Source organism: Fusarium tjaetaba (genome assembly GCF_013396195.1).
Source record: "Fusarium tjaetaba strain NRRL 66243 chromosome Unknown NRRL66243_c0000070, whole genome shotgun sequence".
In the NCBI taxonomy this organism is placed as follows: domain Eukaryota; kingdom Fungi; phylum Ascomycota; class Sordariomycetes; order Hypocreales; family Nectriaceae; genus Fusarium; species Fusarium tjaetaba.
In genome coordinates, this window is record NW_023501266.1 from 18317 (window position 1) to 32602 (window position 14286).

General features: G+C 48.5%; 7 protein-coding genes across 7 annotated transcripts; 2 read left to right on the top strand and 5 right to left on the bottom strand.

Annotated features, from left to right (window-relative positions):
- Positions 1 to 743: 743 nt before the first annotated feature.
- FTJAE_3695 (transporter MCH4) lies at positions 744 to 3178 on the top strand (the record flags this gene model as incomplete). The annotated part of the gene is made up of 6 exons (XM_037350020.1): positions 744 to 802; positions 874 to 961; positions 1011 to 1146; positions 1803 to 1921; positions 1999 to 2687; positions 2749 to 3178. 6 exons carry the CDS (start codon positions 744 to 746, stop codon positions 3176 to 3178), a joined length of 1521 nt encoding a protein of 506 aa, XP_037209109.1.
- Positions 3179 to 3514: 336 nt separating this feature from the next.
- On the bottom strand, positions 3515 to 4488 carry FTJAE_3696 (dienelactone hydrolase; the record flags this gene model as incomplete). The annotated part of the gene is made up of 5 exons (XM_037350021.1): positions 3515 to 3613; positions 3667 to 3778; positions 3846 to 3959; positions 4013 to 4185; positions 4234 to 4488. 5 exons carry the CDS (start codon positions 4486 to 4488, stop codon positions 3515 to 3517), a joined length of 753 nt encoding a protein of 250 aa, XP_037209110.1.
- A 919-nt stretch (positions 4489 to 5407) lies between these two features.
- FTJAE_3697 (uncharacterized protein) lies at positions 5408 to 6449 on the bottom strand (the record flags this gene model as incomplete). Its single annotated transcript, XM_037350022.1, has 3 exons — positions 5408 to 5701; positions 5760 to 6105; positions 6163 to 6449. 3 exons carry the CDS (start codon positions 6447 to 6449, stop codon positions 5408 to 5410), a joined length of 927 nt encoding a protein of 308 aa, XP_037209111.1.
- Positions 6450 to 7217: 768 nt separating this feature from the next.
- FTJAE_3698 (uncharacterized protein) lies at positions 7218 to 8330 on the bottom strand (the record flags this gene model as incomplete). Its single annotated transcript, XM_037350023.1, has 1 exon — positions 7218 to 8330. One exon carries the CDS (start codon positions 8328 to 8330, stop codon positions 7218 to 7220), a length of 1113 nt encoding a protein of 370 aa, XP_037209112.1.
- Positions 8331 to 9571: 1241 nt separating this feature from the next.
- Positions 9572 to 10325, top strand: FTJAE_3699 (uncharacterized protein; the record flags this gene model as incomplete). Its single annotated transcript, XM_037350024.1, has 2 exons — positions 9572 to 9769; positions 9831 to 10325. The coding sequence occupies 2 exons, from the start codon at positions 9572 to 9574 to the stop codon at positions 10323 to 10325; spliced, it is 693 nt and encodes a 230-aa protein (XP_037209113.1).
- Positions 10326 to 10769: 444 nt separating this feature from the next.
- Positions 10770 to 11822, bottom strand: FTJAE_3700 (fatty acid hydroxylase superfamily; the record flags this gene model as incomplete). The annotated part of the gene is made up of 1 exon (XM_037350027.1): positions 10770 to 11822. The coding sequence occupies one exon, from the start codon at positions 11820 to 11822 to the stop codon at positions 10770 to 10772; it is 1053 nt and encodes a 350-aa protein (XP_037209114.1).
- Positions 11823 to 12638: 816 nt separating this feature from the next.
- Positions 12639 to 13730, bottom strand: FTJAE_3701 (gibberellin 20-oxidase; the record flags this gene model as incomplete). Its single annotated transcript, XM_037350028.1, has 2 exons — positions 12639 to 13295; positions 13341 to 13730. 2 exons carry the CDS (start codon positions 13728 to 13730, stop codon positions 12639 to 12641), a joined length of 1047 nt encoding a protein of 348 aa, XP_037209115.1.
- Between the last annotated feature and the right edge of the window lie 556 nt (positions 13731 to 14286).

The window sequence follows — 14286 nt, forward strand, 5'->3', positions numbered from 1 at the left end:
GTTATAATTGGCTATTAAAGGTCTTATATACTGTAATACGAGTAGCTATATATTATACTTTGAAAAGTCTCGGGCTCGGCCCATCCCTGAACTTTAGTCTCCACAGGTTCTCCATAGCACAAATGTAAGTTGGGGTGATGGGTGGCTTTGGCTCGGCCAAATCTCCTTGGATGTTTTGTATCCCCCTAGCTTCATCACGTTTCTGTATCTCATCGTGAACTTTCGAACCCGCAAGCTCGACAGAGGTGACACTACTTTTTATTTATTCTTCAACCCAGTTGAAGGAAAGATAGACAAGCAGGAAGCTTATATGTGTTCTCACTGGCTGTAAGTTTCTATGATTTCGCATTTTGTACTTGTATATGTCTTCAAGTCCCGAGCACTATAGAATGGACAGAATTGCGTGATTTAGAAGCACGGCAGATGAAAATGACCTTCCACTTCTGTCAGGAAAAGATAATTAGCGAAAGGCAATTGCGTGGAGACTGCACACGGACGTCGTAGTTGGCATCAAGGGTTGGATCGTTAGGTGTCCCTGTTTCAGAACATCACATGGTGCCTTCATAATACGAAATGGGGGAACCGTACGTCGTCCTTGATAGCGTCGAGCTTCAAAGGGGCGGTGACGGTGTAGCGGGTGCGAACTGATTATAAAAGGGGATGTGTTGCCTTCTCAAAATAAATCTAGGCCTTCATCAAGCGGCATTCTCTTTTATATCTCCTCTCCCAAAGAACCAACGACAATGCCAGTAACTATCAAATCTCTAATTTTCAGCCTGTTCCTCGCCCAAGCGGCATATGGGTATGTTCTTTCACCAAGTTCCTTGGATTTAGAGCGATACTCATACGGCCGATAAGAAAGGACCATAGCAGTCACAACTGCTGCCTGAACACTCCCGAAGGATGGATTCCGCGAAACGATTGGACCAAGGCTGTGTGTGCCATGCGCTGGGGTTCTGTTGTAAGTCTCTGAATTGATCACTGAGAAGATGTGTTGACGATGTTATCAGGCGACCTTTGACGGCGTTAAGTGCATCCAGAAGCCGGGCAACGTAATCAGCGGTGATGACTTTTATACTGCGTGCAAGCTGTACGGAGCAAATGATGGCTATGGACCTGAGTGGGAGAAGGGTGCAGGGTACCGCGGTACTTGCTCTTGAGCTTGGACGTCTGTCATTGAGACGAAGGTTGTATCAACCAACACAATTTTACTATTTCACTGCAGATCTATCAATCCACTACTAGCAATCATAGTGAGAGTATACTTTATCGGGCTATACGACACCGCTGCGGATATCAGATGACATTGCCAGCGGATCACGCGTACCTAATATGGACTAAAGTGCCAGGATTGTCAAGCTCCAGAAGCGATATGCTGTCAAGTTTGTAGACATGTCCGACCCATCAATGGCCATAACATGCTTCACGTTACAAAGGAGACTACGGGATAATACAGCCTGGTTTTAGCCTAAACTTTGCCGAGGTTGTTTCTCATATTAAGCGCTGACACTTTCTTCCGTAACGAGGTGGCCTTAAGCCCGAGTCTATCACGGGGTCGGCGCTAATGGTGCGGAGATATTAGTGGCTCACGATCCGCTGCTAGCTTTGAGATTGGTTTTTTCGGGCTCGGTGTTAACAAAGATCGGTGATATCGGTGTATTCTCCATGGAAGCTTTTCAGTGACTCATGCGACTTGTCTCGATCTTCATTTCTTGCTATAAATTTCACCTACAGCTTCATCAAACAGGCTATCTTTAAACGACTTGAAAATACGACAATTGGTAGTACTACCATGGACCCAGACACTGAGCAGATGAGGGTTGAAAAGCCCAACCACGAACAACCCAAACCCAATACCGAATTCCCGGATGGAGGCTTGGAGGCTTGGTCTGTTGTACTTGGTGCCTTTTGTGGCCTCTTTGTCAGTTTTGGATGGACTAATTGTGCAAGTTTCTTCCTCATATAGCTTTGCTTCCTAACCGCTGACTAGAAATCCAGGTTGGGGTCTTCCAAGCCTACTACGAAGCAAACCAGTTGCAAGACTTGTCACCCAGCACTGTCTCATGGATACCAGCCATCTCGATGTTTATGATGTTCATCACAGGACCTTTCGTCGGCCGAGCTTTCGATAATTATGGTCCGCGCTACCTTCTTCTTGCAGGGACACTACTGCATGTTTTTGGGTTAATGATGGCATCTATATCACGTCAGTACTACCAGTTCATCCTCTCCCAGGCGATCTGTAGTCCTCTGGGAGCAGCCATGGTTCTGTATCCGTCATTTAGCTGTGTCACAACATGGTTTAGGCAAAAGCGTGCCTTAGCCCTGGGAATAACCGCTAGCGGCTCGAGTCTCGGCGGTACGATTCTTCCGATTGTGGTGAATCGCTTGATTCCCAGAATTGGCTTTGGGTGGACCATGAGAGTTTGCGCCTTCTTGTTGCTTGGTCTACTTCTCGTGACGAATTTGACGGTTCGATCGCGGGTAGCGCCTCAGCCAAAGGAGGCGGGCATCATAGCTTATCTCCGGCCTTTCACGTCGCTCTCGTTTATCCTGACTTCGTTGGCGGGATTCTTCTACTCCGTGGGAATGTTCATCCCCATTACTTTCATGGTAACCTATGGTGAACACGCTGGCCTGTCAAATAGCATGGCTGGGTACCTTGTCTCGATATTCAATGCTTCAAGGTAAGTCTTATCTACCGGCCACGAAAGTGGATTCAAACTTGTATGATATTGACGGCAACAGTGGAATCGGGCGTATTCTACCGGGATATATAGCAGACAAGGTTGGCAGCTTCAACGTATCAATAGCAGCCGCGACTCTTTCGACGATATTCATGCTAGGATTGTGGCTGCCAGCCCATAGCCGTGAGTCAGCTATCGCTTTTGCCGCCTTGTTCGGATTTAGTTCAGGCACGTACACCGCCATCAGCCCTGCCTTGATAGCGCACATTTCTGATCTCGAAGAGATTGGCACCCGCTCTGGGACCATGTACGCGTTTATGTCTGTGGCTGCGCTCACTGGCAGCCCGATTGGGGGTGCTTTGATCTCGAGCGCAGACGGGAGTTATTGGAAGCTACAAGTTTTTGCTGGTTGTATGCTCGGTGCAGGGACGGTGTTTTACGTCCTCGCGAGACTGTACATTACCAAGGGCAGGCTGTGGGAAAAGGTGTAATACTTGCTCTGGTAAAGTGTGATTCGAAAAACAGCATGTTGGGATTTGTGGAAGCTATGGCTACTGCACGTTGGCACCAATAGGTCATGGACAACACCAATTAGTGTAGCAATCCAGAAGTATACAGAGGTTCTTATGTACAGTATAACTGATATGCAGGGACCTAAGCCTTAAGGTGGCTTTTGCTGAGTTTATTTTGACATTCTATATTTAGGTTCTTTTGCTCCTTGGGGCCAAAGAAAGGTTGAAGCTCATAGTGGTGATGAAAATGACATCTTGTGTATTGCTCTAATAAATCCCGTCAAGAGTCCCATTCATCATCTTGGTGTAGTCCACTCACTTCTTCTCCATCCAAAAGTCGAACCAGTCTACAAAGCTCTTAAAGCTGGCCTCCTTAGCCCACTTCTCATAAGGGTCTGTTAAACGGGCTCGCGACTGGGCCAAAATGTCAGCATACGGGCGATCTTTAATTCATGGGGAAGACTTACCGCAAAGCCATGTCCAACGTTGGCAAATACTTGCATGTTGAACTGCTTGTTGTTTTCTGTGAGTATCTCGACTGTCCTGCTTCTCTGCTCCGGTTCAAAAAGCTTGTCTGTGCTGGGAACTGAGAAGAAGATGGGGGCTGATCCCGGTTAGCTTGCTTTCGATGAGATGGCGTGTATACTCGCCTTGGACGTAAAGCACATCGCTTTCCTTGAGGAACGAAGGATGGGCGATGGCGCCGACTTTACAAATACCGTCTGCAGACAGCTGTTGGCATACGAAGCGTGCACCCCAGCTGGTACATGTTGAGTCAGTCAAATTGAGGCTTAGATGAGGGTGGACTCGTACCAGTAGCCAACGCAAGCAAATTTGACGTCTTCGCTGCTTCCGTACTGCGCCTTTACGGCCTTGACCCATCTAGCAGCAGCATCCTCAGACGCCTTGAGATGTTTGTTCTTCCATGACTCAAAGTCAAAGTTTGGATCACTCAGCGGCGTCAACGAGTGCTTTGTTACAGGGTCCTAAACGGTCAGTGCGATGCACCTTGCAGAGAAAAATCCAGCTCTTACACCAAGGAAGTAATCGACACCAAGAGTGAGGTACCCGCACTCGGCGAAAGCGTCCATCATGAGGAAGCTGTTGATGTGCAGCCCGAATGCATCAGGGAAAAAAAGAAGAACGTTCCCGTTGGACTTGTTGGGATGAGGTTTGGCGACGTAAGTGTCGATGCCGTCGATCTGGATGGTAGAACCAGTAGCTTCTCCAGAATGAAACGATCCCTTGAGACAGCAGAGGTCTGCAGGTTTGGCGAGTACGTTATCCATTGTCGTTGATACTATTGACTGTGTTCTTTTTTCTTCCCCTTAAGTCTTGAATGAGTCTAATTTGGTTATGAGATATAGTTTAGTTGTTGCCGGGATCATCGGAAGTGTTCCCCGATAAGTTGATGACTTGTTCCTTATGGCGCGGTGTTGCGGGGCAACTCCAAGAGAACGACATCCGGTTACTGATCTGGGCCTAGACTACAGGAACACAAGACTTTCACTACCTGTAACAAAGAAACTACAAGGTTTCTGCTTACAGCAGTGGGTCAGCCTTTTGTTCACGTAGCCTTGTTTTTCCGAGATGACTTCAAGGCCTCGCAGTCATCTTCGTCGCCTTAATGTGTAGTTCGAGCCCACGGAACGATCACCGACGACTCGGACGACTAAACATGGCAGAAGGTTTGGTAGAGAACGCAATGTTTCTCGACATCACCAATACTGACCTTCAAATGCATCACTTGGTCGAAAGGGACAGGCTCTCCCGGGCGCAAATCGCATACAGGGCTCAGTTACTGATAACATCAGTTACGGAGCAAGACTAGTACAACCGCTTCGATAGCTGCCGAATTCTTCCTGGCCTTTCTCTGCCATAATCCCTTCGTCCCAAAAACGCAAATACAAGGTAATCCACAAACTAAACAGACGTTGTCCTCCTGCACCGGTCCAGCCACCCAATCGTGAGTGCATTATCGGCATCACTGTTGAGAATTAGCTAGCTATGTCTTGCGAGTAGGTGTGATGAGACTTACCATGATGATCCCTGACATATCCTGATTAGACATGCGCCAGATTGCTTGGTGGAGGCTGTTGACTAGTGTCGAGAGATGGCTGTCTTGCACCATGATTCTCAATCTCTATAACCACTTGCACTGTCGCCAAGCCACAATCAAGAAACGTCTAGCTTTGACCTTCCGAAACTTCACTCCTCATCGCGCTTTCGCTTCTCACCATGCGATTCCGAAGGTGACACCGGATCAGATCGAGCTGGGCCAGGTTGTGGAAAGTACTCCTTGCCCGCCAACTGGACCCGGACGCGATCCGCAAAGGTCGAGTACGGTTCAAAAGGAACCACTACATAGTTGACAGTAGGAAAGACAAAGTCCTCGATGGTGCGGGTAGGGACATCCAGACTGTCGAGAAGCTGGTGGGGGATATCCGCCTTGTAGACGTAAGCATTTGTCGGATCGTCCATGTTCGTGACGAGGAGGCGTGCCTGGAGAATAAAAAGTCAGTGAATCTGTTACGTATCATGGGAACTGAGCGATGCTAACCAGGAACGTTCCCTCCGGAGGGGCGAGGGCCATGCGATCCTGGAGTTGTGCTACGCTCAGCAGGAGGCAAACAATGTACGGGTCGTGTCGCCAATCTGTGGGAGTCACTTGGCGACGTTTGATGTCGCAGATGCGTTGAAATGGATCATTTTTGACTCCGCCGCGGCCACGCCGTGCCCTGAGCTTCTGCTTTCGCTCCTCGTCGGCGGTGTATCTGTAGTACCCAATGGTGGGATTGGCGTCCGGGATGCAAATCTCCTCCTTGATGCGGTAGATGCAGACATTCGAATCCCACAGGGGAACTCGATAGTGGCCATAGTCGAAGTAGAGGCGGTAGTCCGATTCGCTACACATATTAATCAGGCTGGCTTGTACAGTTGCGTTCCAACAGGGTTTGACATACTGGATAAAGGTGATGGGGGTTGGCTTGTTACCAAGGAGAAGCTCCGCGACCCAGAAGTGCTTCATATCCGGGAGATTTTCACAAGCGAGTCTCAACGCCGACTTTGTCATCTGTTTGGCTTGTTCGGTATCAAGGACCACAGATTCCTGTGCATCGTCCCCTTCGACCCGCTGGAAGCTGCAGTTGACGACCGCAAGATGATGGTCAGTCCAGAACTTTGGGTGTTTAACGAAGCCTGGATGTTCAACGCTGAGGCTGTGGAAGGATTTGAAAGTTGTTTGAGGCATGGTTTTGATGGTGGGTTGTTTTCTGATTGCCGTCTTCTTCTTGAGATGTTGTGGAAGCGGTGGAAGAGGTGAAAAGGGATTTGAAGGAATGAGTCTCAGAATGGCGATCTAGGTAGCTGAAGCAGGGCAAGGCTACATATGACGCAGGCAGTCGACTTGCACGTAACGCGTTGCTTACTTAAGTGTATGGCAGGTGATGCGAGGTGACGGTGCTTAAGCACATCTGACCAGGCTAACACTGTTAGACTCGCAGTGGTTTCTCGATCTGCATATGTGTAAGGCAGTGTCAATGAATGAACACCGTCACATCACATTGAGCAGGGTTTTCAACCTGTGAATATTTGTCACTTCTCACTAATTTATGTCAGGCAGCGAGAATCAACAGACCCTGGTGTATCCTACTTCGCTGTGTTCCACTGTTTCTTTGAACATGATGTTTTCCGAATCGTGGATGTGCCTCTTGTTAGTTGCTTCCATTGGTCAAGTACCTCTCCCCTGGCAGTTCATACACTTCAGTACCACAGAGCTATAAGAGGATGGGTGACCAGGGTACAATGACCAGTTTACTACTTGCACAGCCCGACAACTGGCTCAACAAGATTAGTCTCCTCGACATCATGCCATCGCAAGCGCCATACATGAAACGCTTTTTTGAACAGGAACACGTAAATCATTGCCGAAGAACTCTCTGCAGAATTTATTATGCTCACTAGTCTAGTCTAACTCAAGTTCAGGAGCCAATCATATGTCGTCAAAGGCAACAATAGTTCATCCCTCCATTTGCCTCATGTACTCCGCCAGCTGGAGGACATTCTTGACGATGCATTTCCTATCATTTCGTCGTTCCAGATCCAACCATCGTGTCGCTGTTACGTTGATAGCGGTACGTGGGACTATCCCATTCTTCAAATCATCGAGGTGGCTTGCGGTGACGATAAAGTGAAACAAGCACATGTAATGCTGAGCAGTGCTGATAACGAATATGTCATCGAGGGAAGTGCCCCCTTGGCGAGAGGATCGTGCGGCAACAGCCTCGCAAGTCATTTGCCCAAGTCGCTCATCGGACACAAATGGCAGGTTGGTTTTCTCACACACATCGAGTCGCCGTTTGGCCTCTATCAAGACGACCGAGTTTTTAGTCCTTGCTCCGGCACGCGATATCACAGTAAGTCCTCCGTCGTCGATTGCCGTGATCCGTTTGTCCTTGACCTGGAGATAATGCCTCTCCGGCTGGCGGATCTCAACAGACATGTCTAAGCTGGGGTCTTGAGTGTACAAGAGGATATGAGTGATGGCGGAGAAAGCCAGCTCAACGGTGTAAGCCTCAACCGGAAGATACGCCGCAGGTCTCTGTACGGAAGTAAATGAATCTTTTGCATTGGTGGAAGATGATTCTTGGCTCGATTCGTGGTCCTGACTGGAGCTCGCGATACACTCGGAATCTACGTACCCTGGATGGGTTGTCTGTAGTCTCACCCGCCCAGAGGTACGCTGGTTGTTTTGCGGTTCTTCCTTGTTCGCCTTGAGTCCTTTCATGTCCCTCAGCGCTACCCAGAATCTAGCCAAAGTTGCGTCTACTTCTCGTACAAGGGCGTGCTGCCGCATAGTTTGATGATTTGAGGCCAGGCCCTTGATAAATGCTGCTATATGTGCATTTTCTTCGCCAGCTTTGAAAGTTTCACGTATGGTGAGATCGTAATCGTCCAATAGCGGGAAACAGATGTCGACATTGCTGCTCACTATAACGTGGCACGCCTTCAAATGCTGGGTGCCCCAGCTGCTACCAGACCCTACTGGTAGATCCGATAGTGGCTTTGCGTCTTTTGCATTTTTCGTGTAATATCGCTCACTTGTTACCGTATCAAAGTAATGAGGCGACATGTCTAGGTCAACATGTGGTTGTCGGCAATGTCTACAGTGATGGGATGCGAATCCTGAAAGTACAATGGTCAAATGGACGTGCATGGCGCCGTACGTTGGTATTTATGCTTAGCAGAAACTGCTTGCTTCACCTAGTTTGTATTCTGCCTGTTGACATGATTTGAAATCATAACTTCTGCTTGCGTTCTTCGTTTGCTTTGCTCTGTTTCAATGCTGTTGCAAACTGACAAAGTAAATAATACGACATCACGTCGTCTGCTTGGGAGCAAACACAAATAGATTGAAAACGCAACAAATGTCTTCGGTTTGAACAAATTGTATTTGGTTTGAGTATCTGGTTTGGAGGCGTGCCACAAAGGACACGTATCTTGTTGCAATCATGTTGAATGTGCGCAAACCCAACATATAGACAGATTTCCCTGCCTCAAGCGAGCTGCATTTGCGATATCAGCTTTCCACGCCCAAGCAGCTTTGTCGCCATCGGCTGCCGTCCATCCCAGGGGTCAAATGTCTTGGGAAAGGCTCCTGAAGCAAGGCTCAACTGTCAGGTCAGTAAATATCTTCCATATGTTTGGAAGTCGCAAGTCTGTGTCGCTACATATTGTACTAGAAACTAAAAGAGATAAGAATATTCGCAGTGGCTTTTTTTCTTTTAGGAGGAAAACCAGATGCACAGTTACATACGTGCACTGTTCAGCTTTGTTCAATAAATGCCCAAAGCATTGTTCTGTTCATTTCTGTTCCTTGGTAACAGTTGCGTTATCTAGAGATGTATCCCTGAGTCACGAGCCTGTTAGACCGAGCTGAGGTGGTTGAGCAGTTCTCCTACTTGCAAACCTTTGACAAGAATCAATGGGAACACTCCGATTTAGCCGACTTCTACCATCCCCGTACAGAATTTAAGTGAGATAGTGATGAGCTTTAAATAAATACAACGAAAATAGAATTACTACAGGATTGTACGAATAGGTATCTGTAAACTGTCAGGTGTTGTACGCTGGTAGCATACGACCAAACAACGTGTTCGCGACAGACGCGTTGAACGCGTTCAGGAGAACTTGCCAAGGACAAAAAAGGTCAGTGACTGTTCAGTAAAGTGTGCTCTCATATGAATACGATACCGCAACTGCTCCAGCAGGGATGGCTCGTATGCTCCGGTGTGCCATTCGTCTGCACCACTGTGAGTTCAGATGTGGCTGCCACTGTCACCGACCAAGAGCAGTTCTCGTTTGCAACTCACAATGACAGTGGAACAACAGATCTGGGGCAAGGGGATCAACAAGTTCCAGACCATATCGCTCTCTTTCCCTTCTCTCTTCTCTTCCTCCATCGCACTCTACAACCTCAACCGCAACCTCGACCACAACTCAAGATCACCACTATCACCCACCACATCAACAATCTCATTAAAAGCTACCGCACTCTCTATCAACCACCAGGTACAGTCCCCCATCATCACAGTCTCGTAAACCCAACCCTGCTGACACAGTGACTCACCAGAACATCATGGCTACCATCCCGGACATCGCTTTCCGCGCCGTCGGCCAAATCGGCTTCTGGAAGTCCGCCCTTGATGGAGTAAAGGAAACCTACCCAACTCTCCGAAACGACGCTCCCCGCCGCCAGCCAACTTACCTCCCACCGCCCCTCCCCGTGGAGCAGAAGATGCGCGAAATCTACCGCTTCCAATGGGCTGTAGATGAAAGCATCGTCTTCCTCCGGGACAACGCCACCAATGTGGAGGAGGTGATGGTCTTCCGGGTGGTTGAGTGGCTTGGCAAGATTCAGCGAGATGACACCGGTCGCATTCAACGCATTATCTGGACTCTTGACCCCGAGCGCCTCCGTCGGGAGCTCCGGGACGGCCATGCCCATCTCGTTAATGGGCAGGCTCGCGTGGGCCCTGCCCCTAGCGCTACTGCTGGTGCCAATGCTGGCTCGAACTCTCGTGCCAATACCGGCGGTGCTGCTGGCGATGCTGCTCGTGGTAGCTGAGTTGATCCGCTGGAGTGAAACAAAGAGGGTGGTATCCACTGGGAAAGTCCAGTTGGAGGATGAGTGACAGTCTGGAGGTATTATTGTCTGGAAGCATTTGTGTCAGCGCAGTACTACAGCATGATTCTGTTTAGGAAGGTCGCGTTGGAGGTTAATAGTGTTTCGCTTAGATACCCCAGTTGATATCATGTTGTCATTGAGAACTACTATTATTTGTGATTAGAAATGTGAGTGATGTTAAAGAGCCCTCCCGGAGTCTCGGCTGTTGTCTTGCACCCTGCTCTACGACGAGATCATAATCAATCTGAGAGCGACGCGACAAGGCTCAGAGACCATGGCCTTTAGCTACGAAAAGGTAACATGATGTTTTGAACCGTTATTTATTTATTTTTAGGAAACTAGTCTGATAACTGTAACGAATGTCCTTGGTCTTTTCCTTTCTCTTCAGAAAATAGGGAACCATACCGCCCTGTCCCAATCAACATTCTGATTCTTAGCCTCAATTCGCTCATGACATGTTCCAAAGAGCGTATCCCAAACACGCGTTTGCTTTCCGTAGTTATGACTCTTTCTATACCCCTTACGATGATGAAGATCATGATCCTCAATAACCAATTCCATACCAACTCCCTTCAATAGCCAAGCCAAGGTCGAAGGGGGCATGCCGTAGATGCGAAGACCACTGTGACCCAGAACCTCAGTGAATGCAATGTACTGATGGCAGATCCACCAGTCATAGTAGCCCAAAGGAAGACCGAGGACTTGGAACGTCGCCCAGGTCAGGAAGGGAATGCCAACCATGTCGAAGAATTCCTGCTCGTGGTCGGCGAAAGCAGCGAGAAGAGAGTTGGGATGCTTGGTCAGATGGTGGGTGCGGTGATATTTCCATAGCCAGTCGATGTCGTGCATGGCGCGGTGATAAACGTAGAACCAGAAATCGAGGACGATGCCGTAAAGACCGATCTGGAGCCACAGCCAGGCCCACCACTTTGGATCGCTCATCACATCAGCGGGCGCCTGCGTCGCTCTGTAGGTGAGATGCGTCGCCATAAAGATCCTCGACCCTGTAGTCTTCCAAAGCGATGAAACGACTTTATCAACACCAATATCGGGAATTCCATCTCTCTGATGAGCATCGCCATCTAAGAATCCATATTCATGTCCGAGCTTGGCTGTGGCTTTGACAGAGCGTACAACGGACCAACTAAAGCATACAAAGTAGAGCATAAAGACGATGAAGGGATGGAGTGCTTGGCCTGTGTATGAGAGCCACGATTGATGAATAATTATCGGCACAAAGGCGTGTAAAAGGATCCAGACATGGCTCTGCCATTGAGAAAAGTACGGAATGCGTTCGGATTTAGGGTGCACAGGCACTTCTTTGCCCGGAATGATGGGATAAGTGCCCAAGACGTGGATAATTTGTTGATGGATATTCCACTCTGACTTATCGGCGAGTGGCCATGTCGACTTCATCGACTGAGTCGTCGTCGTCATTGTAAAGGTCGTAGTATATCGTTATCAAGATCAGATAAGAATTTGCTTTTTGTTGATGTGAGATTGTGGTCAATGCTTGTTTATCAGATATGATCAATCACCGGAGATCTCAGCCTTTAATACTCCACGATCTGGGATCAAATGCCGAGGCAAGTTTTTAAAGAGGGACAGAATACACATGGCAAAAAAAGGGGAATGCGATTAAGTTTCATGATCATGTGAGCTATAGCATCATCCCGCAATTCGCAAACTTAGCCCTTTGTGCACTTACCCACTCTCAGCAAGGGCGGGCGGGTACCAACAACTTGGATTGGTGTAGGTTATTCAGGCTGAGATGGATTTTCTGGGGTGCATGGACACCACTACCAAACAAGCTGCAGAGTTCACATTGTGAGTCCTCTTTGGTATCAGATCATCTTCACATGTTTCTCAGCTGGGCCATCTACGCAGTCGCAAACTTGCCTCGAATGGAAGTGCATGACGAAAGAATGTGACGTAATTTTAGATGTGTCGATCATCCCCAACATTTTGGGCTTCTACCAACTTGTTGCTAGGTTCCACGCGAAGCTACATTTGGTAACTTGGTTCGAGACGATGCCGTTAGTGGAATCAGGGTCTCTTTGACGATTCCTTGTTGGGACTAGTTTGCGAGCGAGGGTTCGAGAGATCTGCAGCCTCGGCTTGAGGGGATCGATCACGTTAAGTAAATACCCTGCATCCTGTCACTTAAATCGATGCTGCGTTGTCAAATATCGTCAATGGCTATGTATTCTAGAATGCTAATGACTCAGACTTGAAACCGTGGAGCGAGATGCATCAGAATGTAGCCTGCAACTCCTGCGCCATACCCCCAGACAACACCGTCTGCTCACCCTGAACTTCATGCGGCAGCTCGTACGTATGATACTTTGTCCGATACCAACTCTTAGCATTTGAATCCTCATCGTTACTATCCTTAAACTCGGTATCATCCGCCGCTCTCAAAAAGTACGACACCGCATACCGATCTTCCCTCTGCACGCCCCCAATAGGAAGAACGCGATGCAGCGCAGAGCGAAACCGCTTATTAGATAGAAATCTAAACGTATCGGCAACGTTGATAATCGCGTGGCCCTCGCGCGGCTGCACGTACTCCCACGCTCCCGTCACGGGGGACACGACCTGCAGACCCCATTGCGGCGCGAAGAGGAGGGTTAGGGTGACGATGTCAGTGTGCATGTTTTGACCTACTTCGTCTAGGTTCTGAGTTCCGGGGGGGTAGTGTAGGAAGTAGAGGGTGCTTTTGGAGCGTGCGTCATCGCGGTGGTGGGTGTCGAGGCGGGATGCGCCTCGGAGGTTTAGACCGTCTGATAGGCAGTCCAGAAGTAGTTTTAGAATAAAGTGGCATGATGCGTTGAATTGGTCGAATAGTTGGAGGTTTTCTTCGACGACTGATGGGAGAGCCCAGCGGCCGAGGAGTTCACTTCTTCCAATCTGCTAAGGTGAGAAAGACTCAAGAGGTGATATTGGTAATAGTACCTTTAACGCTTCGAAGCCGTCTTTGAGTGACTTTACAGCCCCGGACTGATTACCAGTAGCTTTAAACCTAATTGGCCAAGCATCAGTTGACGTAGCAAACTGTCTAGCGGGATGAAGCAACCCATGTGCCAACGATACTGTTGGGGTTTTCAGCTTATCCTCAACAGGTTGCGAGAACCAACGCTTAGCGATCTCGCTCACCCTATCCAAGTCTCTCCACAGCTTAGCGGAGCACGAGTCCTGAAGATCGAGATAGAAGAAGCCATCTCTTTCACATGCTTTCAAAAGAGTATCGAGTTCTTTTGAGTCTCTGTCGAAGAGGTTGTTGAATTTTACCGTAAAGAGATTAGCGGTCTCGACGTTGTCGTAGGGTTTAGGCTGGGACAGCATGATGTAGTAAGAGATTGGTAATGGATCAGATGATACTGTTGGGGCTGGGTAATGCAGCTGGATTGGTAAGATGATAGATTCCTTTGCTTTTGCTTCTTAAGTATGAAGGAACTTTTGATGGCGTATGTTTATGGTGATGGAGCTAATTCATCTTCACTAGACTTTCAACTGTGGACTACAGAACTCGGGCGCCGCAACGACGGTTTGACATAGTGGCTGTGTAGTTCACTGTTCCCAAGATCATGGCGCTTCTTCAGCTGTTCGCAGGAACACGAACTTTGTACAATGCGGGGCATTCATTGTATAACGGGCCAACGGCATGTTCAATTTTCCGAAGCCACTGTACAACCTCCTCCGTTATCCATCTGGACAGTTCAGTTCCCACCTGCTCCAGGGTCACACATGCACTTGCGCAAGGAGATCCGCAAGTGCCAGGTCATTGCAGTATCATCACGGCTGCCGTGCACATCGCTGAGAGCGGAGTCACCATTTTTCGTTGGGATACTCGATAGACTTCCGATACAACAACCTACGATGCAAATCTCGGACCCCGCGG